This window comes from Calidris pugnax, unplaced genomic scaffold, assembly GCF_001431845.1.
Source record: "Calidris pugnax isolate Ruff unplaced genomic scaffold, ASM143184v1 scaffold44, whole genome shotgun sequence".
In the NCBI taxonomy this organism is placed as follows: Eukaryota; Metazoa; Chordata; class Aves; order Charadriiformes; family Scolopacidae; genus Calidris; species Calidris pugnax.
Window position 1 is genome coordinate 26,567,501 of NW_015094506.1, and position 26,786 is coordinate 26,594,286.

The 26,786-nt window shown below is 38.1% G+C and overlaps 1 protein-coding gene across 1 annotated transcript in view; it reads left to right on the plus strand.

Annotated features, from left to right (window-relative positions):
- The window catches only part of NELL2 (neural EGFL like 2), a 151,375-nt gene that overhangs the window by 80,013 nt on the left and 44,576 nt on the right, over positions 1-26,786 (plus strand). Inside the window, exon 15 of the mRNA XM_014963337.1 lies at positions 3,944-4,069. Within this exon, the coding sequence (XP_014818823.1) occupies positions 3,944-4,069 (126 nt within the window). The remainder of the gene's footprint in view (positions 1-3,943; positions 4,070-26,786) is intronic.

The following is a 26,786-nucleotide window of genomic DNA, read 5'->3' on the forward strand; positions in this document are numbered from 1 at the left end:
CGAGAGGTGGAAAAGCATTAATTAATTACCCCGTTCAGCAGGTAAATGTGGGGCTTCATATTTATAGGCTGTGAAGACAGAACCTTTCATTAACACAAAAAGGTTTTTTTTTTCTGTTTGAGGGTTTGTAGTTTGTTTTTTTTTTTAATTGTAGGTCTAATCTATTCTGCTCTTGTGTTCAGAGTAATTTTTGATGCATTTATGAAAGAAACTTTTATAAATAAAGCTTCTTATGCTCCCTTTTGCTCTGTTTCTAGGTACTTTATTATTTGTTGCAAAAATTCTGCCAGAGCGTCTCCCTGCCTGCCATATACCTTTGTAAGCGTGACCAAGATCACTTATGCTAGATACCATTGAGTTTTAAAGGAAATGGCTGGAGGCAGGACACTATCTATAAAGGATTCTCAGTTCTGGAAATAGCCTCCTCTCTTTACAGCCTAGATTTACTGACTTAGTACCAGACTCATTTGTTCTGGCAGGCTTTTGTGGTGGATAAAGGCAATGATGGATAGTGAGGCCTAAGAAGATGGTTTGTTTGTTAGTGTGAGGCTTCAGTCAACAATGATTTATAGATTACAGGTCAAGTTCTCTTCTTATTAATGGGATTGTAAAACGTAACTGGGAATTTCACTCTGGGGAAGCAAACCGATTAGGGTACAGGAGCAAGGGATACAGGGAAGCTATTCCTGGGTTACATATTTTGCATAATTTTTTCTGAGTGCTTGGGGAATAAAGGCTTTTTTTTTGTTTTGATGTTTTTGCAAGCATAAATAAATCATTGAAGTGCAGATTCCAAACACTTTTCCACTAACCAATTTTCCCAGAGATGCCTCTTTTATCTGTTCCACTGGGAACAGAGCAGGTTGATGATCTCCATGACTACATCGTTGTCAGTACATCACAGCTGGTGGCTCAGTATCACATCACAGACTTCAAGCACACAAGTCTTTATTGTTGAGTATGTAGAGCCATTGGAGTGGTGCATTCATCCTATTGAACTAACTGACTTCAGCATCTTACTGGCTAAACAGTAAGACATTAATGTGCATTAATATGCTAACTAGGTTTTTTGGCAGGGGAAAATTAAGATAAATGCTGTAGGCTTTCTTAGATATCGAAATGCATCAGGTTTTCTATTGTACTTAGTGCATTTGTGTCTAAAGGTGAATAAAAGTGTTTCAACCAGTAAGCAGGTCGAAAAGGCTTTTGTTTTGGTAGCTTTGAAAGCGAACAGATGTTGGACTCTTCCCTGTCCCAGTTCAGCCTTCCTTAATCTGTAATACCTTAACCTAATGTATACGAAGCTTCCATACGCATTGCTAAAGGGATAATGGAATCACATGTGTTTAGTGTGGTTGATCTCTGTGTGACTAGTTGTCATTCGACTGTTACTTTATCATTTTTATATTATTTATCCTTTGTGTTCAGTGGCAATGTAATTTATTGCTAAAGTTGCAAACTATTTGTAAAAGCAGCTTCTTATCAGCTGTGCATCCACGGTGTAGAGCGATGGAGTTTGGACACTTCGTTAGGGTCTTTAGGTACTAGTTGAATACAATAATGTGATAGTAGCAGTAATAATCACTTTATTTCCTTTGCATTCTTTAGACTTTCTAGAGAGCTGGGTGAGGAAGAGTTTTGTTTTCCAGTGAGTGTTTAAAAATCACATTTGTTCAAATGAAACACTTGAATCCAGAATTAACTTGATTAGCTGTGGGTTGGTTTTTTGGTTTTTTTTTTTGGAACAATTGAAGAAGCAAGGTTTTGAAATAATGGCAATTAGAAATAAAACATTTTGCAAAACCTCAATATGTGGTGTGTTGGCAAAATGAAAGCTTTAATTTAGAACACTTCTAAATTAGGAGGTTTGAATCAAAGTAGATCTGGCTTTAAGTTTTTCACTTCAAAATGAAAACCATTAGTGTTTTGGATCTCCTGTGGCTATTTACCTGCCAAAGCAATCATTAATATACTTTTCAGAAAGCTCTATTTGATGTTTTTGAGGCTTTGGATCTTTAAGTAGAATTTTCTGAGAATGCCAAATCCGGCTCTTAGGCAGTCTCTTGACGCCAAGAACATAAGGTCTCTAATTACTCGAAGACTGATGTTGTTACTTAAATACAAATCAACACTATTAATTTAATACAGAATTATGAACTGGAATTATGAAAGACACAAGTTGTATCGTTTGTGATAGTAGCAGAGGCATATGTTGTGACTGCTGGCTGGTTTTGGAAACTGCACATTTTTGCTTCTGTGGAACATCTGTACATCAGGAGATCTGTGCCACTTTCCACTTTCCGTGCAAAATCAGCTGCCTCTGCAGTAGTCTTGTCATAGCTTCACCTTTTTCTTGCTTTCTTAGGTGACTTTCACAAAATGTGTTTTGAGCCTTAGTATGCTCACTTAAAATATAGTTGCTCTGGGTGGAGAAAGGGGAATATGGAATTTTTTTTTTCAAAACAGATTGAAACTAGGAAATCACTACAGAATTGCTGTATCAGTGTGTTGCATTGGTTTGTACTGGAGGGCAAATTTTCTTCTGAGAATGTAAAGGGTAAAAAAGAAGCAAGCAATGAGTGCAGTTTGTAAGTAGCTATTTATTTAAAGATGCTGGGAAATGGAGGCTTTGCGAGATAAGCATAAGACCTAAACAGGAGTAAAGTACAGGAGTTAACAGTTGACATTTAACATCACAGCATTAAGAAGTCAACCCTGAATTGAGTTTATATATCCAGTCTATTGTTTTGAACTATCGTCAAACTCTGGACAAGTTTTTGGAATACAACACTGTTTTCCAACTAGAGATTTTATTTTCAACTCTGAGAGCTGTAAACATCAATGAAAACAGGGAGGAAATCAAAACTGATGAGCAGGAAAAAAAATAAGCCAACAATCCACAGCTTTGATTTTTAACGTACTTTTGTAGCAGGTTCAGTGACACATTGCATGACAATATAACCACGTACAGAGCATCTCAGTAATGCTCTCTTTATCATTAGTATTATAGGAACAGCGTGCTACTAATTGCTTCCAAATTAATATAGCTTTTCTTCTTTACAGCATAATAATTGTGTGCAGAAGTGCTTCCTCTGTCTTACCACTGTAGCATAACCTGCTACAAGAAATACGCCCCATTTTGAAGCCCAATGGATTCCCAAAACCGATCAGGTCCTGAAGTCCATGCCTAGAGTGATTTATGCCCAGAGTTTGCTCCAGAACTTAATCCTACAGCAGATACTCCACCCCAACAAGTATTTTACCAAGGTGCAGCTTTTTCTATCAGAGAAGGTGTTTATATAAATCAGATTCTTTCAGGCTCCTTTCAGATACAGTGTGTGTATATGTATCTATATACGTATGTATGTAGATATGTATAAATGCGGATATTATTATTATCTGTGATATATGTATTTATATATATTAAAATTACTGATTGGAAACTTCTAATAAGTTCTGGTGTCTTTTCAGATCTTTCCCAAATGACAAGACCTGCTAGATCAAAGTCATATAGTATACATATAGTAATGTGTTTACGTACTGATGACTGCAGTGACTGTACAGGTACAGCGAAGGATGACATTGCAGTCCTGAAGCAGTTGGTCTGCTGTATGGGACCCCAGTTTGGTTGTGGGTTTTTTTGCTTTTATTTAAGTCATAGGAATACCAACATAGGCACTTCAAATGGAAAGATGTAAGCCGATGTAATCTTCTTTGTCACTGCACTAACAGCTGTTCACAGAAGGCTCATGCTGCTTCTCTCGTTTGAACACTTCAAGCAGTTGTTTTAAAGGAGAAAGCCAAAAATCATTCCAAAGTACATTGCTGCTCAAGTAACTTCTTAGTCTAACCCCTCTAGTGATGAAAGTGAATAGAGGTGTATCGAGAGATTGTAAAGAGCACCACTGAGTTTGACTTGTGTTCCTCTTTGCCTTGTTCACAGACATCGATGAGTGTGCTGAAGGACGACACTACTGTCGTGAGAATACCATGTGCGTAAACACACCGGGATCCTTTATGTGCATCTGCAAAACGGGATTTATACGCATTGATGATTATTCATGTACAGGTAAGAGCTGTATATTCATGAAACGAAATAACAGGATGACAGTATTTAGGAGCACTGTTATGATTCTTCCTAAGTTAATTTTCATTAGAGTCACAAAATGTCTACATGAAATGTTAAACAGAATAAACCAGCAAAATAATTCCAAGGATACAGTGCAGGAAAGCTGATGCATTTTAGAGTTTATGTGTATGTTGTATTGTTTGCCTGAAATTGTAAGGCAGTCTGGGTCATTTTATAGGTCTGCATAGCTTTAGGTGCTGAAAGAAAAGGTGAAGGCAGGAAGCTGACAGGAAAAATAAGAGAGCAAAAATAGTGTTATGGGTTACCTGGTTTCCATGTGGCACACCAGTACAACTTCACTTGGGCTGTAACAACTTCTCTGCAAACTTCTGATGGAGTTAAATTTGCTGTGTATTAGAAGCGTCTGTTTCCTCATTTTGAATTCTCCTGAGTTGGGGAGGTTCCCCAGCTGAATCCCGACCTGAGAGGGTGAGAGCTCTGCCTGCCTTGAGCCAGTGGGCAACACAGTCAGTCTTACCCCTGTATCTTCCCCTTTTGCTCTACTGCCAGTGGATGCTCTAGAGGAGATGCTGGGTTCATACTGACTTTCTGTCTTCTAGTCTTCTTTTTATTGCAAGGTATTTTAGGGTTATGGAATGAACATTGAACATTTCAAACAGCCTTCCTTATCAGAGCCAGGCTGACTGTAAGTGTTCCTGGGAGGAATGTGTTTTTTCCTACTAGAGAGATAAAGCAAATATGATTCAAAGATGTGCAATATTCTCTCAGTGAAGAAAAATGTGTGTGAACAAAATAGTACCAGTATTTTGTGTGCACAGGGGAACACATTAGCTCTTTTTATAAGAGGATATATTTGTTCACTAAAACTTTCTTGGAGTTCATATTATCTAACGGTAAAGCTGGCTATAAATGGATGAGAGTATTCATGATGTTTAGATAGCACTGTTGAATTCATTTCTAAATTTACTTAATTCTGTCTGTTACGTCTTGGCATTTTTGAGCATCAATGATATGTCTTGGTACAGAAACAGCTTCTTCATAAACTGGCACAATTTTCTTGCCCAAACATGCACAGCACTCAGGAAAATAATTTTTAAACCACAAATGTGTGATTTTTGTGTGAACTGTCTTACCTGTATTTGCCATTCCTTTCACAAACACTGGCAAGCACCATTTTACTGCAGTAAGCCTGGTTCTTGAAGAACCAACTTATACTCTACTTGCAGCAGGTCCTTTCTGAAGCAACCAGTATGTTTCTGATCACTCTCTTAGCTGGGTAAAACAATTGTTTCACTACCTACTGAGCATGAATGTTGGGATTATTTTAGGACTGGTTTTGTCTAAATCACTGTGATACTTTTTCTGCTTTGTTTCCCTTAACTTGCTGTTCTGATTGAACTCTGCAAATGGTAAACCCGTCGCAAACAGCTTCACAGGGGCATTTGGTGCCTATAAATATAGTAAAGGTTTTTCTCGGTACTCTGCACATAGTGTTCCTCATATTTGCTGAAACGTCCTGTTGTGAAATTCAGTGTAGTACAAGAGCTCTGGACAGTCAAACTGGTGTAAAACTTGCTGGAATTCCATTGTAGATCTCGCATTTCGAACTGAGTTTATCTCCACATTTATAAATAATAGTTTCCTCCAAAATCAGCCTGTTGGGTGAAAAAATGAATGATTTCTTTTCCACCTTTCCCTTCATGAAGCTGGAAAGAGTTAATGCAAAAGAAAGTGAAGCAGATGAAATAGTTTTTTAATATTTCAAATCTTAAGATGCGCTGGGCCAGATGAACTATAAGTCACACAGTGACTCTCTGTATGTCTGAGCAATGGCACTCGCTGTCATTTGGGACCTGGAGTTCTTCCTGGAGTTAAATTATAGGGAATTTTGGATACTGAGGGGCAACCAGGAGAATGTAGTGCCTGTAGGGCGGTAGAATTTCCCTAAATGGCAACCTAACATCTTTAAGTGTATATCTCACAAAATAACTGCATTATTTTTTTCTGCTTCCACAGCTAGTGTGAGCACCTCTGGTGGAGGCACTGGTCAGTTATTGAAGTATGTAGACTTATGAGACCCTTGCATGACATTTCCACTAAACAACCAGTGAGTGAAAGGTTAATTACATTTTTAAAATTGCAGGAAACACAGGATACATTTAAAGTAATGTGCTTTGATCAGTAAATGACATTTTGTGCTTGTTTTAGTCTATATGAGTGACATTGAAAGCATTTACATTATAGTACTGTATTAAAGCAGGTGACAAGTTTCTATATCTATACATGAGACTGCTAGGTGTTTTTCAACCATCAGCATATTCGTTGCTCTTTGCTTGTTTTACCATCTATTAAGAGACTTTCATGTGCATTCATTTGCCCAGTTATAAATCTTAGAGGTAACGTGAACACAAGCAGGGAGGGTATGTTGCTGTGGCTTTAACATGGAGTCTGTGGAAGTTTTAAACTACTAAATTGCTTGGCGTTGTCTCTCCCGAAGAAACTTACTCTGTTCTGAGAACCATTAAAAGCTTGGTGCAGTAGAAATACAGACCATGTTTACAAGACATTGCTGAAAGATGTGTATGTTAAGTGCAAAATAACAGTGGGAAAGAGTTTGTGATGCTAATGACAGTACTTGGCTATCCTGCAGACAGACCAACAGGTTTAGCCTAGGCTGTTATGCTTGGGTATAGCTGACTTTTCATAAGCATGATTTTCTTTTACAGCATACTGCAGTATTTTAAAGCAAGTAGTTTACAAGAAAAACTCATTATACTTCCCTTTATTTTCTTTCTTTGGTTTGTTTGTTTGTTTGTTTTTAATTTAAGCGGAGCCTTAATGACATTCAACTAAACAAATGATATCTAGGACTTGAAAAGGAAAAGCATTTTCCAGATATGTTTTGTTTAGAGAATCAAGCTAGTAAAGTGTGTTAGGGATCTCAACCTGTCTCAGCCAACCTTGCATTTGCTCTATTGTCCATCAATTTCATGACTGTAGAAAGCAGCAAGTAGAAATCTTTGCACTTTGAGAATCAAGATACCAACTTGTCCATTCCCAGCACACCTCACTGTGTGTCATGAGCTCACAGCCCATTCGCTGCAGCTGGGAATTATTTTGCTTAAGCTCAATTTTCTTGTCATGACAGCGCTAGTTCTTGAAGCTAAGGGCATAAACCAAGCCTTTTTATCTGGCAGAAAAGCAGGAAAGTAAGGAGAAAAGCAATCATGATAGACCAAAGAAGCAGAGCTCTGCAAATTAAGGAGATATTTTTAAAAGGTTTTGTGAAGAGTACCCTGTTTAACTTGGCATGTCTGTGAAAATAAGGCTGTGCACTGTCCTTAACAGAATTTTCTGGGTTTTCTATTTTTCTTTTTTGTTCTAATAATCAGATTTGTTGTAGAAGCTGCACAGAATAGTTGATGCATTCCATAGCCTGTACGAAAACCAGGTGTTTACAGCTGGCAAAAATGAAAAGTGGGAAAGATGTCTCTGAATGAAATGGTATTTTAAAACCAAATAAAAGACTGATATGCAAAATATGTTTATGTTCATACCATTGGATAGTCTCTGGTTTATGTAATTCATGCAAAAAGTGGGTATTTTAGGACCTAACTTTTGCATCACTCTTTTTTATTTCCCTTGAGATAGCTGGAAGCATCAGCTTTGATAGCATCAGTTCTCAGCTACTGCAGAAGGGTGTTATAAGGGTGCCTCTTGCCAACTCCTCAGAGCCCTGCCGCAGAAGCCTCACACAGACATCTCTTGTGCACAAAGGCAATCATGAGTATTTTAGGGGCACCTTGGTACTGCAAGCATACTACAAAACCCACCAAAGTCTCCTGGACTTATGTTGGTGTGGTTGCGAAGTATGCAATTCTGTTCAAATCTCTCAGTACTCGTGTACAGACAGGCTGATGCACTTTGGTTTTTGCCAATGTTTGCAACTAAATTCAGTCATTCAACCCTCTTTTGCCTTGTGCAGATTTTAAAGTTGTTGGCAAGTCTGTATTTCCCTCATTGGCAATTCTGAGTTTAACTTGTCGGCTGAAATACCAATGAAACTGAAGAGGAAGCAGATTTTTAATCCAGTTCAGGAATAACAAGAATAGGGCAAACAAGCAACAACTGACCCTGTGTGTTACTAAATGTTAATTTCTTAAAAATATATTTCAGGTCACACTATTCCTTGTAATGCTGTGTAATCGAATCCAGTTATGGAACTGTAGCTGTGCATAAAATAGCTGACTTACTGTAAACTGGACCAGAAAATCTGGTAGTACATCGTTGGGAATGCTACTAAGCAGGGAGAAAATGTTCTGTAGCTTGGCATTAATATGTCATTGTTTGCACAGGATAGCTGAAGCACGGGAAGGAGATATTGAAAAATTATACCTGAACCTTGATTAGGCAGGTTATGATGTGAGTGATGTCCATGCAGCTTGGCGACAGACAAACGTAAATTGTCTTAGTGTTCTGTTCTATGCACACATATATAATTTAGCAGTCATTGATCAAAATGGAAAAGAGACATAAAATCAGTGACATTGCAGGGTTTTTCTCCTGTATGAGACATTTGAAAAGAAATCTGCACTATCTATCTCAGTCAGAGTCCTGGGCACAAAAGACTGATTTAGACAGCGTATAGCTGCTTCCAAAACAGCTCCAGTCTCTTTTTTACTGGCATATTTATTGCAAGTTTTACAATGGATCTGAATTACATTTTGATTTTCACAACAAAGGATGTAATGAAGACATCAATTTCAGATTTTGTTATATGTATTCATCTTGGAAGTGAGATTTGCAGGGTTAGATTGAGTTAGTCACAACCGTATTTACACAGAAATCTGTTGTTCATGACTGATTTTATGTTCAGAAATCAATCATAGCTATGAGAAGAGGAGATGAGTCCTAAGCTGCACTGATATGCCAAATGGGTGCACAAACTGTAAATTAAAGGTATTAAAAATATGCCCTGGGCTACTGTGCTTTCCCTACATTGGTATAATCTCATTCCCTTTCCACTTTGCTTCACAGGACCTGAAATGTAATGGTGTTGCGCTGGGGGAAGGCAGGCAGAAAATGGCATGAGTCTCTGCTGGGGTAGTTTTATGTGCCTAGCAATATGCTGCACCATCACTGTTAGATATGATTAAATCTGAATACCTTAGTATTTTTCTGGAATAGTAACACATCCCTACTCTTCCTGGGATTACAAAAATGCATGGGCGGTTTTCTAGGCTGGAAAAAAGAAAGTTTTCCTTCTAGAAACAAAGATGCATCCAGTGTCACCTCCAGTCTTTCAGACTGCTATGTAATCCACAGCTGGTAGCAGTGCTCTGAGCAACTCAATACATATCCTTTCCTGCACCATTTATTATTATTAGCTTTTTAATGGAAAAGGGAGAAGTTAGGAAATGAGAGATGAGGGCCCTCTCTTTTTCACGCTCGGTTCTAACAGTGAGGAGTTCTGACTCGTCACAGTGGATGGTTAATCATGTTTAGTCTGAACAGATGTCTTTAGTTTCCTGCCTTGGGACCACTCACCTATCTTAAGTAACCCATCAAAAATAAAACAGAAGAGAGACCCTGTGAGACTTAGTGCCTCTTCCCTGGATCTTATTAAGACAGAGGAAGATGCATGCTGTGGCCTGGGGAAGCCCTGTATTTTCTGAGCATCAGATGATTTTTTAAGGCTCTGTTTCTGTGCAGTCTCATGGGCCACCATCCCTTTTTCTTTTATTTTTTTTTTTCCCCCTTTCCAGTCAGGATGAAAGAGGGAAGTGACTCTGATGGAAGTGCTGGTGGTGGTGTGCTCGGCCTCTGTGGGTGGGAGTCATGTGGGGAAGGTAATGTGGCTGATGTTCACCTCCCAGAGAATTCCTCCGTGGGGGCTGTTTTTCATGTTTCACACTTTGTGGTACTGGAGAGGGAGGTGTTGGGGCTCTCCATGAGTACCCTAGGATAGAATCTTCAGTTGACTCTCCCTGTATGTGTTGTCTGGGTAAGATGATAAATGAATGAATGTAAGACAGACATATGAAGTATAGATTGTGTTAGTATATAAATCAGACTTCAAATTAATGTTTGTACTTGCTGTCTTCTCTGGGGCTTAGTAAATTATCTATTACATGTTGCTTTTTTGTTTGTTTCTTTGGTTTTCTGTTTTGTTAAGAGTGAAGGATCTGCAACTTTGTACCTTGACACCAGCAATGTTTTACAATTGCAGTGTACTTTGGCAGGAAATACATGTGAATTCTTGACTAATTAATTATTAAAAACATATCAGGCATGTTGCAAATGGTGGCCTACTTCTTCCAAGCATGGTGTCTGGCCACGGGAGTAGCAACTTCCATTCCCACAGCAGTGCTGAGCGGTGTGGGACGGCTCCCACCTGCGGAGCGAGATGCTCACATACATGCTTTAAATGCGTGCAGACCTTGTAACTTTTTTTCATAACCATTTTGCTAAATCCATTCCAGATGATTTTGTCTTTCCTTTTCATTTCGCTTGAGTCAAGTCATGCTGATTTCTTGCCACTGCTTGCTTTTAAAAAGAAGTAGCTTAGAAGCCAAAGGAGATGGCAAAATTGGTGGAGATTCTAAGTCTGTGAGGCCATTAACGTACCTGGTACCATTGTGTTGGTGCTCCTGGGTTTATTTTCTCACCTCTAAAGAAAATTGTGAAGGATCTTTTATGACATACCATGACTGTGGTGGGAACATTTGTCAGGTCTAAATCTTCAGGGTCTAAATAGATGGAAGGGATGAAGTACTTATTTAGAAATAAAAGGACTGGGTGGAATAGATGGATAGCTTTGATCTTCAGGCTTTTTGACTTTGCCATATGGAAGGCCTACTCAAAACAACAGAAGAAGTGTTGAACTCACTGGACCTTAACTCAGTGTGTCCAGCTGGATCTTGCTAGGCCTCCCTCCTCCTCCATCCCAGCTTATCTAAGTCTTTATGAGGCTCAGAGACTTTACTAGCAACTTTTTCCTGAAAACAGTGTCAATACATTCAGCAGCATTTAATTTTTTTTCCTGCAATAGCCTTTCACAGTAAACTGAAGTCTAGTAATTGTTTCCACATAAATTGCCAAGAAGCATGGCAGTAGCAAGTTGAGTGACACCTGAAATGTTAATTCTTTGGAATATTGGCAGCTCTGCATATTTTTCAAATCAAATTAAATCACAAATCTGTTGCAAATTGGAAGGAATTCCAAGACCAACATTAAAATAATTAAGGGTCTGGGGAGATTGACTTGACATATGGGAAAGATTTAAGGAGAAAACTACACATTTAGCTTCATAATGATGATGAATGTGCAAAAAGTAGGAATTATGATAACAATAATGCTAATTACAATTACTTCAGAAGTTTCAATAGTAAAGATAAAAATATAGGGGAAAGGTCTACACCACTGCAGATCAGTGGCCAGTGCTTTTTTGACATTAGTTTACCACATCTGACCTGTATTTTTTGCTCTTTAGTAATATTGTGGGATGACTGAAACAAATTCACCTCAAACATAGAAGACAGATTGTCGCATTTTCCCCATTCGGAGCTCATGCATCTGGTGCTTTCTCGCCTATCTTTATGCTTTTCTTCCCCTGCAGCCATTAATGTTTTCTCACTTTGGTTTTCCGATAGGCCACACCATTGGGATTTATCGTACATTTGCTTTGCCCACAGCAATCAAACTTGTCTCCTTCCAAAGCCCTCCTGTTTGATTCCATTCTTGTAGATAGCTGTGGCTTATAAACAATCTACACATCTGCTTGAATTTCAGCTAATGCCACTGGTGATGTTCCCACTTTAGAAAGATATCTGTTGGTTTGGTACATTGCCAAACATTAGTACATGGTGGGGTTTTTCAACGTGTGTTTCTGTGTGTGTGTATGAAGAAGGATTTTAAAGAAACATCTCTGAAATGCTTCTGTCTCCATGGTGGTGCAGAGTCAGAAGATGATGGGCTAATCATGATCTCTAGAGGGTGGGAGGCGCTTTTCTTTTAGAACTGCCAAACTTCCTCCACTGCTTTTGAACATGAAGTGTTATAAGTGAAGGTATAGTCCTCAGGAGAAGCTGAAGTTAGCTTTAGAGACTTCTATCTCTTCTCTTCTCCCCCTGTCTTTGGAAGTCTCAGTATTATTTGCACACATCTGATAAAAAAATCTGCTTTATATCTGCCAGTTTTGACTATCCTATCATCCAGGAAATAAACTCACACCTGGGGTTTTTTTTGTGTGTAATGTACAACCAAAGGTTGGATCTTGCCTCCTTTTCCTTCATTAGTGCTTTGTTTGCAATGTAAGTTTTCTGGGGATTCTTATGAGCAAACAGAGGCAGCATCTTTGCAATGCTAACGCAGCCCATCCTTATTCCCCCAGTGTAGATGCCCCCCACTGTGGGAATGACCAGTCTGGTACCTCAATGGACTTGAGATGCCAGTAACAGGGACCTGCGATTTAGTTGAAATAACACAGCTCAATACGGTTTATGATTCAGATCCCTAGGTTATCAGGGGTTTTGTTAGCTTCCCAGTTACCCTGTGCTTCTTGCGAGATACAGCTGTTTTTGAGGGGGGAATACGCTCCCTGTCACATATTTTTTTTATTACCATAGCACTCTGACACACTTTGGATGAATGATTCCTCTTGGCACCTAGAAATTCAAGTTCATAAAAGTGCATCTGCCTGTGGGCTTCCATGCAGATTTCACTGGTTTATTTTTGGCTTGTAAATCCGTCAATTGTTTGGGACATCAACAGTCTGTGAAATCTCTTTTTCCTACACTGTGCAGATAAGTGACATTTGATGGCAGGGATACTTGCGAAAAAAGTTTTGTTGAATTGCTTGTGAGGATGCTGAAGGAAAAATCCATCTTTAATCCCTAGGGCACAGGCCAGGTAAAATTCCAGACTTGCAATACATTCTTTCCAGGAATTCAGGAAAAATTCATTGATGATTTCTGATGTGGGGGTGGAAATGGGTTTGCACCAGTATACATTGGTAGGAGAGAGACTCCAGCCAGCTGTCAAGTGTGGGTATTTTACAATATCATTTATTACTAGTTATTTTTGTTCCAACTGTTCATTTCAATTCCCACAAATGAGTTCTGAGAACTGAAAAGAAATGTCTGTCATTATTTAAAATGAGGAATAAAATCTAGCTTACATGGCGAGAAATCTGGGCTATGTTTTATCAACCAACCTCTTCTAAGATGGGTATAGTTGACTGGGTTTCCATGGAGGAAAGCAACTGTAAGGCTGATGTAATCCAGAGTTGAATGAAATCATTTGGCTTCTGTGTTTAAAGCTGCACGCTTGTTCTCAGTTAATTAACAATATAAAATTGACACACAAGACACACAAGAACATCCACAAGTCATCCCAAAGATAATAAGAGCTGATAGTGCTTAGTACCTTGGTAAATGAGGCCATATTATAATAAGTGACTAAATATGGCCACAAGATACAACTTTATTCAGCACTGCTGTATGCCCTTTACCCTTCACTGCTGCAAAGAAGTTAAAAAAAAGTCTGTGACCTCAAATTAGTCATATGCTTATAATATACCAGCTTTGTTACTTGAAAATACAGTAATGTGAGATACGATCACAATAAAAAAGCTGATTTCTTCCTGTTTATTTCCTTTGACTTATTTTAATGAATTCAGCAACATTTCAAGTTTTCCTTGAGTTCTACAGTTTGTACAACAGCTGAGCTCATTGTCTGTGCTTAAATAAAGACAGAATAATTGCACAGTATGGTGCAAGGGACAGAGCAATAAACAGGCACACTGACAGGGGCTGTTGCAACATCACTGGCGTGACATACTATGGCTTGAGTAAGGAGGTGTTTTAGTCAGCAAACCACCAGAGAAAACATGCAGTTCTGGATTTATAATGATGTGGGCAAGATGAACCATCTGTCTTTTCCATCTCTGATTTTGGTGATCTCCCCCACCCTCCCCCCACCAATTAAATTAGAAGTAACGTGCATGCACATGCATTATCACACAGTGTAACCCAGACTCCACTGAGGCGATGGTGTCCAGCTATACTGTCAGAGTTGCTGTTAGTAATAAACACTCTAGAAGTCAGCTTATATGCACAGAGCATTTTGAACTCAAACCCTGTTTGATTCTGATTTCCATTACTTGGCCCAGTTTCCATTCTGCTTTATAGAATGTCAGCCTACGTGAGGCTCTCAATCCTCTTTCAGGATAAATCCTCTCCAATATCCACTTTCTAGCTGTAAGATAATTCACAAAGCTAATAAAGGAATGATCATTCAGACTGAGCTTGTTGCTATGCTACCACATTACTAAGATAACACAACTCATTTTCATATATCTACTATATCTTATGCAAGGGAACTCATTTATGCTTTATTTGGATTGAATCAGGTTACCATTGACAGCTTAGTTTGGTTTAAACTTAGAATAAGACCTTTTTTTTTATTAACTTCATAGAGGATACTTTTTAGTTCCCATTCATCCTTGGTTACTGACCCAGTTCCTAACAACTGTTCATCTGGCTATGCAATTACAGCAGGATTGATTTCTCAGCTGATCAAAATCTAACACATTTTTAAAGGATCTTTGGTAGAATATGATTTAAGTTGATAAACAGAAAATGTATTCCCTTGACAAAGGTACAAATGTATGATCTTCAGTACTGGATGCTTAATTCTTTTACATAAATAATTCTTTTACCAAGTATATGTGTATTTGGTGTATGTCTATGTGTGCTTATCAATCTATCAATGCATTATAGAGCTGGATTCCATATTGGTTTTAGGAATAGAAGGTGGTAAAAGTTATATCAAAAGCAAGTCTCTAACTATTTTGCATTTTACAGATTTTGTATACTGTTGAAAATCTGTCTTTCTGCAGACATTATGTGTCTGCATAGAAAGAAAATGATTATTTTGTTTTATAAGGCATATATTTTGCATTCTTAGAGTGATGAGGAATTTTTCAATATATGAAAGGAGGTACGGGTATCAACTTGAGAATATACTCAGTTTGAAACAGGAACTCAGGAAAGAGGGAATGGAATGGAATAGAATAGAATAGAATAGAATAATTTCAGTTGGAAGGGACCTACAATGATCATCTAGTCCAACTGTCTGACCAATTTGGTGCTGACCAAAAGTTAAAGCATGCGTTAAGGACACTGTCCAAATACCTTTTAAACACTGACAGGCTTGGGTCATTGACCACCTCTCTAGGAAGCTTCTTCCAGTGTTTGGCCACCCTCTTAGTAAAGAAATGCTTCTTAATGTCCAGTCTGAACCTCCCCTGGTGCAGTTTTGAACCATTCCCAGTCATCCTGAAGCTGGATACCAGGGAGGAGAGATCAGCACCTCCCTCTCCACATCCCCTCCTGTGAGATCTTTCTTTCATGTAAAAATTCTGAAATTACAATGGTTTCAAATTTTAACATTGCTTAATACTTATCTCACAGTATTATGACAGGCCTCCAGTGTCCTCTGGAGCTCCCAAGCACCCAGTGTCCCTTGACAGCTTCTGCAATACAGTTATGTTCTGTGCCAGTACAATATGATTGAAAATTAGAGATGTAAGGGTATAGGAAAATTAACAGAGGATATTATAAAAATAGACAATCTAACAAACCATACAGCACTGCATGAATTATTCATTTCCATAGCTAATTACATTGACTCTTCCTGTTAGAATTTTACTGAAGTTGACACAAGAGGTAGAATTCAGTTTGCCGCTAAGACACCCAAATGTAGATGTCTTCATCTAAACTCACGTTGTAATCCAGAATTCAGCTGGACCCAACTCAGTTGTCTATTTACATGTTCTAGGCAGTCATCATCAAGGCTTAGTAGATAAATACAAGGCATACCTTGTAGGTCTTGTGCTTTTGAGTGACAGCTGGATGCGAGCAGAGTAAGTGACGTCTTTTGATGTGTTTGAGCCCCTTGTCTGTGGGCAACTCAATCCCCTGTCTATTTTACACTTGTTGAGTTTTGTAGGTTACACTGACTGAAATAGAAACTTAGATGTTTATAGCAAGATTTGGTTGCCCAGTTATAGATCTAGTGCATTTTTTGGTGCTGTGGTGTGTCCTACTTGCTCTCCAACTGCTGTTACAGTCTTCCTGTGGAGCCATGTATTACAACCTTTGCTCATGTCTTGGATACCCATGGGGTGCCAAGTCAGATGTGACTTTTTAGCTAGGTGTGTGTTTATGGAGTGGAATCCTGCCTAATAAAGCGCACACAGACACCTGAATGTAAATACCTTAATCTGGAGCCGAGTTGCACCCAGAATTAACAGCAACTAAACATCTGCAGTTTTTCTTTAGAAAAGTTTATATACAAGAGACTGAAGGGTGCCTGGGGTATTGTCTAGTCAAAACTTCTTCATCTGTTCATCCAAGTACTGGATGGTAGTTGTAGACTGTGGGAATTAGAATGATGGTTGCGAGAGGATGGCTGGTATTAATTAACCACAACATGACATCCTTTCACAGCTGGACCCCCCCGGCCCATCCTTCTGTGGATGATCACAGACTGTGAAAGATAGACTGCAAAGATCAGGAAACACAGTAGGTAGCCATGAGGACAGTTTCTTTGTAGTTGTAAGGATCTTTCTGGCTCGGGAGATGGGAATCTGCTGCTGTCTCATCGAGTGAGCCAGAAGTGAAGGGAGTTGGATAGCTCACATCTATCATGTCTGAGCCAGCTGGTGATTGCCTCTTGCTGGGAGAGCATAGCCTGCTCTCAGAGGGACTCCAGCCAAGGTCAGTGAGAGACTGGAGCTACTGTGTGAAGCAAGACAGTTTTTAAAGAAAAGAACAGTGGAGTTATTTAAGGTTGTGTGGTCATGCTATATTGATGTCAGCAGTTTTCTAAACATTCACGGTAAAATCAAGGTGACTATAGCCATGGTATAAATTAGCCAGGTTTTGAGGCTGGCAGTATATGGGTATAATGTCTGTCAGTCTGCTGGCATTCTACAGTTGAATAATATTTCCAATCTTAAGATAGCGCAGTTGTTAAGAAAAGGCAGAGGGTAAGAAAGGTAATGGTCTGTCTAGACTCGTAAGAGGAGACGCAGCATTTTTTTAACTTTGTCCAGGGCTTCAGAAGTCTTTTCTTTTTAATATTAGGGCTGCAAGTTTTTTCTTTGAATGAATATGGATGTTTCCTGTTTGGAAAAATATGAATCCCTGTGTTATTTCTGTTTAGACAGTCTGTGAGCACAGAAACTCTTAATTCTTTATAATTTGATTCCCACTGCATGCTACATGGCATGTCCAGTAATCAGTGGCTCCTGAAGCAACTTAAAGTGTCCTTTGTTTTTCAGGAAATGTTTAGAAGACATTAAATTGCTTTATGCTAAATGGCAGACTGTTTCCTTAACTCATATTTTATACTGTCAGTCATTATAATTCAGTATTTGCCATCTTCTTTGACAAATCCTTCCTAGGTTTGTCTCTGCAATTAACCTATATCAATATTACTCCCTTTTGTCAGTCTTTTGGACTGACGATTCTTGACTTACTAAAACAGATGTACTTCATTGCATCAAACTGCTTCTTCAAATTAGAAATTAATTTCCTCAGCCAGAATAATTCAGAAATAGCTTTTTGGGTTACAACCCTCTTATCCAGTAGCAGCCTTACTTGTGGTACAGACCCCTCAACCAGAGCACAGGTTGTGTCCTTGCTAGTCCTTTGCACATGAAATTATGCTGAAATGTACACTGAAATGCGTTGGTGCACAAAGGAAACATATTGGGTTTGTCCACTTCACTGACTCATCCAGTATCTATGTTCCTATGCGCAATCCCAAAGAAAGACTTACATTTTTAGTTCTGCATGTAACTTCTGATTCACGCTGAAATCTGCTGATGATTCTGCAGCCAGGCTGTGGCTGGTCCTGCATGAATGCGTAACATGGAAGCTAAAATGGCACTTTTTCTGCCCTTCTGATTCTGTCTAGAACTAGTTTCAGTTGCAAAATTTGCTCAGTCTGTGTTTGCCAGTTCACCTAAATGAACAAGGAAGACAGAGTGATCAGCAGGACCTCTCTGCGGCAGTCGGAAAGAGATTGCCAACAAGAAGGAACAAATACCACCTACTGAGAATATATATTGGAACCCATCCTTGGGGTTTTGTTCTACTGGTGCCCCAGGAAGATTGGCCAAATCATCGTCATTAATTTGAAAAGTCCAATTATACTGAGGGAAGCATCGCTCTCTAAGCTGTGCTCCTGTTCAACAGAATTCTGAGGTTCCTGGGTGAAATTTCATTTCTGCTAGTCAAGATAGATATTGTGAGGCAGTGTTTCTGAAAGTACCATGTCTATAAAAGACACTTGGTATTTTTCCTGAGGATATTCTCAATATAGAGAACAGTTCTTTCTTGTGGGAGTTTTTTTGGTCTTTTTTTTTTTAGGGAAAACACTAAAGGTTCTGAGACATCTTCAAGACTGAACTAGAAAACTGAAAACAGAAATTATTTAAGAAATGGTAATCAACTTACTTTCTTGAAATCAGTCCCCACTACAATTTATGTAATCAGATGTGCAAAAATTAACATCCACATAAGATAACAAAAAACTTTGAAAATCTTGTTGTTTCTCTTGAGAACCAAGAGCTCTGTCAAGAAGCTTAGCAATAAAATAGGAGGCTGCTCTACCTAAAAGGTTTGTAGGAGTTCTTGTAGGAGTGTTTTTTCTTTCTGACAAGTTTCCAAATCATCTTAAAAAGATTGTATCTGTTCCCTACTGTCGTTATATGCTGCAATCTTTTCACATCATCTTAAGTATATTCTTAGGAGAAATGCTGCAAGGAATCGTATCTATTTTATATTTAAAAAATGAAAGGTATTCCAGGGAAATGCCTGCAGTCAGCTAACTTGATTAGCCTGTAACTCACACTGCTCTAAATCAAAAGGCACTGTTGTCTTATGTAGGTGTTTTATAAAATTGTCACAAGAAGGCAATGAGAATTAAGTATCCTAATGTTTTATCACTTAATATTTTTACCTCATCTTTTACTTTGGGAATAAGCAATTTGTGAAAATGCCATTGTACTTATTTGCATTTTATTCCTTCATTTTATTTACCTGTTTCAGTGTGTTTCCCTTCCAATATATTAATAAAAGAAACAAACATTTGATTTAAATGGGGAACAGAATTTCATTGTGAATACTTATTTTCTAATGCAAAATAACATTAAAGTGCTGGACTGGTTAATCATGCAATAAAAGATGAATTTATACGATCCCAAATATCTGTCTTGGCAGATATTGGAACTAATTTGTAAATACTTCCTAAGTTAATGTCCAAGTCACATGGAAATGGAGATTTGGACTGGACTGACAAAGATAAGCAGCTCTGAGTCACACAGACCAATCACCAGGGAAAATATATTGTCAGCAACAGTAATTACAGCAGGTAATTGTGTCATTTACCCTGTTACAGACCACTAAATGTGATGAGTTTGGAACACACCAGCTGTCATACAGTGTTAACTTTCATGTTCAGGATTTGAAAAACTGTGGTAGAATCTTTTAATGATGGTGCATTTAAAAAATGAAGATAAAGGTTTCACACTGTTCAAAGTGGGCGTAAATGGACAGGTTTTTTTAAGATAAGAGGATTGATTTCTGGAAAAGTAGGGGTGCATCAAGAGTAATTTGTTTTAATTATTTTTCTGTGTTTTTAATAATATGAAGTGTGCACTTGCTTGGTAAGAAGAATTGATTACCTTCTTCCTAGTTCTTTGGAAAGTGGAAATGGATGTAGAATTCAACTTAACTACTGTCTGCATCATTTTAATGTTTGTGAGGTAAATAGAGAATGTGATTGGTGGTTGCCTGAATGTCTATTCCAGTCTGCTTTGAATACCCTGTGTTTGTTCATTTAATATACCTTCCATGGAGTAGTTTGAAGTCCTCCAAAGTTGTTCACAGCATCTCAACTTAAATCCTAATTTTTCCAAAGTGAAGACATGTAAAGGAAGTAGGATTACAAAGGTGAAATCATCCACAGTAGTATCAGGAAAATGGAATATCTAGCCAGGGTTTGCTTTTTTTCTTAACTCTGTGGTTTGATTCTGAATTGATATTTTGAGTATTTGAGACCTAACAATACTGAAGATTTAATGTCACCCTTGGTTCTGCTTATTAGAGGAATTCAAGGAGTTCTTAAATAGGACAGAAAATTTGATGGCAGAATTTATCAAGATATGTAAATTTTGCCATCATGTGCTTATGCGAAGATTCATTTATCAATATAGAACACATACAACTATCCATATATGTAAGTACAGAAATAATTACTTGTAAGCTTGATTGGCACTAGCAGTTGCACTGTGGCAACAAAGCATAGTGTGGGCTAGAAAGTCATCCCGTGAAACAAGTAAGTTAGGCAATGTCAAGTTTCATACCGTTGCAGGGGCGGGAGAAGCAGGATGAAAGCTAGTGTCATTGCATCTCCATTACTATTCTGTGCTGGTTTTTGTTAGAAGCAGAGCAGTTGGCTCTGCAGGGTATCTCCTGGCATCAAGGACTATGTCTGAAACAGAAGCACTTCCTGGCTTCCACGGCTGGGTATGTGTGCTAGCTCTTCCCTGAGGCTGTGCTGTGGTGATAACTGGCTGTACCATTCTCCCCAAGTGCTTTTGTTTCTAGGGAAGGCAGCTTAGGTGCAGTGTTTGTGAAGGATGCATTTGCCGTGCTGGTTTGGTGCACCTCTGTAAACTATGAGCCCTAGGGAAAACCAGGTGCGTCACTAGAGACGGTATCAAGGCTAACCTGAGGGCAAAGCATCACTATTGTTCTGCTTTACCATCACTGAAGCATATTTTTGTCCCCATCTTCAAGTAGAAAACTCTTTTCAAAATTAGGTGAGCAACACCAAAGGCAAGCCTCCTACCCATTGAGCTCAAGCACCACAGTTGTCTTATCAAAAATAGTACTGTCCTAATTGATATCCAGTGAGTCATCTGAGTGCCTGTGTCACAGGACTGCCAGGGAAATAAGATGAACCATTTCATGCATAAAGAAATCTCCCTACTGCAGAAGAGGACAGAAAACTCTTTTTTTTTCTGATAGTTATGGTTAGGTAAGTTGCTCCAGATTCCTTTGGACAAGAGCAGGATCAAAGCAACAGCAACATTTTATCTACCATTGTGGTGCCTTTTTTTCTTCACTTACAAGCACTGTCCTTGATACTGGTGGTGGTGCTGTATGTCCTAACTGTGATTTTCCCAGGAGTCCATGGGATGAGCTGGCAAACTCTGGTCACAATGCTATCCCGAAAAGGATAGAAAAGGAGCACCAGGTGTCTTCAGAGAGCTTTGACTACGTCTATAGTTTGTCAAACCGACTTTGGACAGGACTCAGTTATTGAGACATCTTTCTCCTGTATTGTTGTATATCCATCCTTTTCTTATCTCCATGCTGAAAAACAGCACTGCTCAGAGGTGGTTTTTGTGGAGCCCCCTGGTTATGTAGATCATCTGTAAGTTGTTAGTAGTGAAACACAAGAACAGACAGCAAGTTAGGAGCCTCAGCAGCAACTGGAGAGCCACCTTCCTGCTTTCTTTGTAAAACAGAAATATGCGTAGGATGGAGGCCAAATATCCATTACATGTATCTGTTGCTGGTGCGAGACTTGTATAACATGGAGCCTTTTAGTAAGGAAACAGTAAATTAAAAGGGTTGGCATTAGGAGAAGAAGGAAAATAAACATTTTTCAGTTGGCTGAGGAAATTGGAGTAGAATATTTACAGCTCTGGTCTGGCTGTTCTACTAGCAATAAAGTAGGGAGCACTACTATAGATGCAGAATTTGCTATCATTGTCATTTTTGACAACATAATAGAAGATTTTGAAAGCATCAGTTTATCATAAGTGCCTGGGAGGTTTCATGTACAATAAAAGTTGGAATTTTAAAAGATTTACCTGGGAACAAACAGTGCATCTCCGTAAATAAAAAAAAAAATAAAAAAAAAGAATTTATGGAGAAAGTAAATTATGAAATACCTTTCAAAAGACAGAAATCTTATTTTGAAATGTCAGTGGTAAAAGAGACAAGATATTAAGAGATCAGTTTGAATTAAGACAAGAAAGAAGTGGATGACAAGGTCACAGACCTTATCTCTAGACTGAAATCTCTTAAGGTGGGATTTTCAAAATCATTTTGTATTTGCATTACAGTCCTACCATTGAAATCAGTGGGAGTTACAGATTTTCCTTTAGGGGAAACAGTTAGGCCTAAGCTAAGTGCTTTAGAAAATCCTTTCCTTAAACTTTTCTGTTCAAGAAGGAATATAGAAAATGGCAGACATGAAGGGAAGTGGAAATAAATTAAAGCTTATCTAACCTTAGCTGTCATACTAAATATTCTTCAATGCATTTCCTCTGCCTAACTGGTTGAAAAGTGTAAAAATTCACAAGATGTTACATGAAGTAGCACTGATTAATATTACAATAGAAGCCTTGACGAGAGATTGTGAGTATTTTGCAAAAATATGTCTTGTTCCCTGAAATCAGAAATCACAATTATGATATACATTTTGAAGATGGTGAAATTTAGGTGCGTTTAAGAACATTTGAATTATTTGTTCAAGAGCTGTGGAGGAAGATGGAGTGAGTAATGGTAGGACTGCCTTGAAATATGTATTTTACCCATCAGCTTCTCTGAGACCAAGAATATCTTTGTCTCCCTGAGTTCCAGGAGATCTTGGCATAGACTTCTTGGTGTGCACATAGCACAGGAAGGGTGGACTGGTCAACATCCAACTCATGCATTAGGATTTTCAAGCAGAGTCCTGGGGGAGAATATACCCTCCATAGAGCCATAAAATCCATTATTAGAGCTACAGCATTTGGGATTACTAGTGAACAGTTCAAAGGGATTTACAGCTAAGAGTTACATATTCCTTCAATCTAGGAGGAAAACCCAGAACAGGAATAAGGAAAAGAGATTTTGTATGAAGAAAAAAGTCTTAAAGTAAGAGAGTAGGAAAAAAAGTGTAAGCCTCTTGCAGGGTTTGGTGTGTGAAAGTTTTCTTTAGATGAAATTCAGTTGTGAAACAAAACAGAAAATTGAAAATCTTCTTAGAATATATTTTTAAAAACCTAGTGTTTACAAGAATTAGAATGTCCCATACTTTTGGAAGCTATATTTGCCTATAAATATGCAGTATTTCTCTAGGGTTCTTTTGGTCTGAGAATCTATGTTGTGTTCTCCACACTGGTAAAGAGCAGGGCACACATAAAAGTTTTAGTTCTTCTAGAGAGAAAAGAACTTCATGATTTTAAGAGGGAGGTATATTAGGGATGGTTTTGATCATCACATTCAGTGTCAGGGTTTCACCTTTTGTGAAACAAATTATGCCGGTTCCAAAAGTCCAGCTCGGTCTATGCCTGTCTCCAGTCTCCTCAGAGCCACAGCCACCTTGGAGCTTTCTCCAGAGCCCTTCTAGCCTTGCAGGCAGATTACAAGGAGAATGGGTGTGTGTTCTTGGTAATGCCAGATCTTGGGTAAGTGTTTTTTTAGTTGCTTTTAATACTTTGTCAACTGTTGCCATTAATACAGACTGCCTGTTACATCTTCCTAGTAGCATAACTATGATACCGTCCTGCAGCTTTCCCATAACCGATATGAAAAGGAACACTAGATTTTGGCCGTGTCCCCAAGTAGATTTTCTTCCTAAGATTTCGCTATAGTATTCTTTTTTTTTCCTTTTTTATCATATTAAAACCGAATATATGGTAAGTAAATAAGCTAATATATAAAAAAGAGAGGTAGACATCTGGATGAGGCGATGACAGCTGTTCTCCCTGAAGAACAACAATGGACTACGTAATGGACAGAAGCAGCGTTTCAGAAAGCAGGATGGTCTCTAAACAGACCTTAAAAATAAAATATTCACATACCAGAGCTATTTTTATTATCAACATAATTAAGAGGAAAAAAAGCAGGAAAATTCTGGACATAGATCTATAGAAATTATTGTTTACGGCTGCACTGAAAAAAGAATGAGGACAAAGAGCAGCATGGATATATGGAAGTGGATGAAGGTGAAAATCAATCAAGCAACAGGATTAGCAGTGAATAGACTATTAGAATAGACTTTTCATATTCCCTGTTTTGAACTGGGGACAGCTGCTGGTGGTCATTAATGAATGATTAATGACTTCAGCGTTAACTAAGGGTAAACTGTGATGGTAACTCTGTGAGTAATTTAAAGTATGGGTTCCATTTTGCATTTGAATTAAGGAATATGTATAGCAAAATGAATTTGGGCATGTTTGAATTGGGTAGTATAAATCCAAAAAGTTAATATAAATATATGGAAAACATAGCATAATCATCAATAAATTTGCAGCATTTGCTCTTTGAAAATAGTGTGCATGTACCGAGACTTTAAGTAACCCTGCCAATTAGAGTTTAAGCTAGTTAATATGAAGTCTTAAAGAAATTAACCATCTGTCATTTCCCAATGGACTTAATGGAATAAGTCTTAGAAACTACCCACATAATTACTACTAATTTTTGTCTTGTACATGAAATATATGAGGGGGAAAAAAAAAGCTCGTAATTAAGATAAACTGTAAGTGGGCATTTGAGTGTGTCGGCGATTGATATTTCAAGTAACTCTTATCTGTTTTGTTGTCACTGCCACAGCAGATGGCCAGCTGGTCACCATGACCCTATAGATCAATACCAAATCAATGGGAAGGAGACAGGAGGCCAAAAGTAATTTCAGTTGAAGAATGCAGAGACATTGAAAGGAGAAGATGCATAACATATTCTCTTTATTTAAATTATTTCAATTTAATCCTGGTCCGCAAGTTCCTCACTCAGAAATTATTAACTGTTGCGTTCTGTTACAAGATTACAGTAGGAGGGGTGTATTTTATATATATTCTTGGGAAATTTTATGCATTTTTTTGCTTAAGCCTAATCTCAGCTCTTACTTTCCGATATTGGTAATAGATGGTTCTGGAAAGCTGCCAGTATGAAATCCTTTACCCACAAGTAAGTGGTGCAAATGAGTCGTCATTCCTTTTTGCTGGTGGATTGGATTCTGTTTGTTGTTTGTTTTTTTTCCTTAGGCATTTGTGGAATTTGGATGCATAAGGCAGTTATTGGGAAGGCTTGCAGTATGCAAGTAGGAAATGCTATACAGGCTTTTGTTTATTTCTAATTATGAAAGGCATTGTAAGAAAGATGGGGGCTGACGTGGTGTAGTGCTAGGGCAGTGGAGGCAGGTGACACACCTTGTGGACAGCATGATAAATGTTGCTACATTCTGCAAGAGTCTCTGCAGAGATAATCAGCTTTGCACGACAGATCCCCAGCTGTCATGGCATTGCCACACCTCACAGGATCTAGTGGGTCCTGAGCAGTTTCTGCCAGCAAGCTCTCTCCCTAGGATGTGCTACTTCACCCTAGATAGTCTTCTGAAGTAATAACATCTTTTTAAAGCAAGCCATATGGAATATTTTGGAGTAGTATCTCAAAATGAACGAGAGTAAAACGAAGTACATCACCCTTACTTATACCCTTATGTATGTGCATATATATATGTAGTTATATTTTTTTTGTGTTGGTGTGTATATAATCTATTTGCCGCACACCCAAATGTGCATAAGTGAATTAATTGCATCGTCACATAATTTTTTGCTTCTCTAAGTCATCTGTATCATAAGAACTGTTTAATGGAACATTCATACACACTTAGTGTTGCCTTTGTAATTACCATGGAGTGATAGCAAATTCTGGAGTTCAACATTTTTTATCTATCTAGAAAGACCTAATTCCAGAGATAGTTTAGTCAATAAATATACTGTATTTAAAACTTTGGTTGATTCCCAGAACAGAGATTTTATGACTTTTAACACTGTTGAGCATAGAGTCCTGAACAGTGCCAAATGATATTTAGATATGTTAGATAATAAAGCCTTAGAAGTGATAATCGAAACCAGTGCATTTGGTCTTTATAGATGATCTTTATGCAAACTTAGGTTTGTTAATAATGAAATTCTCTCTGCAAAAGTAATTTTTATTCCTTTGCCTCTGTAATACTATTGTACCTGGCCTGTCCTCATCTTCCTGATGGTGTGCAGTATAAGTAATGGAGTATAAGTATAGAACATTCATTAAATATGTGTCAAAGATGCTTGAAATAAATGGCCTCTGTGTTGCTTCTTGCAGCACCAGAAATATATTTGGGCAGTACTGACATTTCTAAATAATGTAAATAATGTTTCTGTGCTGGGTTTTGAACTTAAAAACCGTATTAATGATTCTGTTTAAATGATTCCTTTATAAATTGCTTTTTTGCTTCTTTGTAATGCACAGTCCTATTTGCATCTGCAGTTCCTAGTTTGATATTTCAGATTGCTGAACTCAGTCTGTGCAATGTCCTCCTTATTTAAAGTGTCTTTCCAAGTGTTTGATTAAAAAAAGAAACCAAAACGATAAGCATGAATTAACAAAGAATTATCAACAGACCACCACCCTTTTTATTACAAATAAGTATTTCTATCTTTAATAAAGCTGGACAGCCTGCCTTGTTGTTAATAGAGAATTCTGGGAGAAGCTGTTTGTGACGGTCTCTTGAATTGGCGTGGATAATGTGCCATGTGCTGGAAGAGTGAACACAGTAAGATGCCTTATGTGCAGAATCT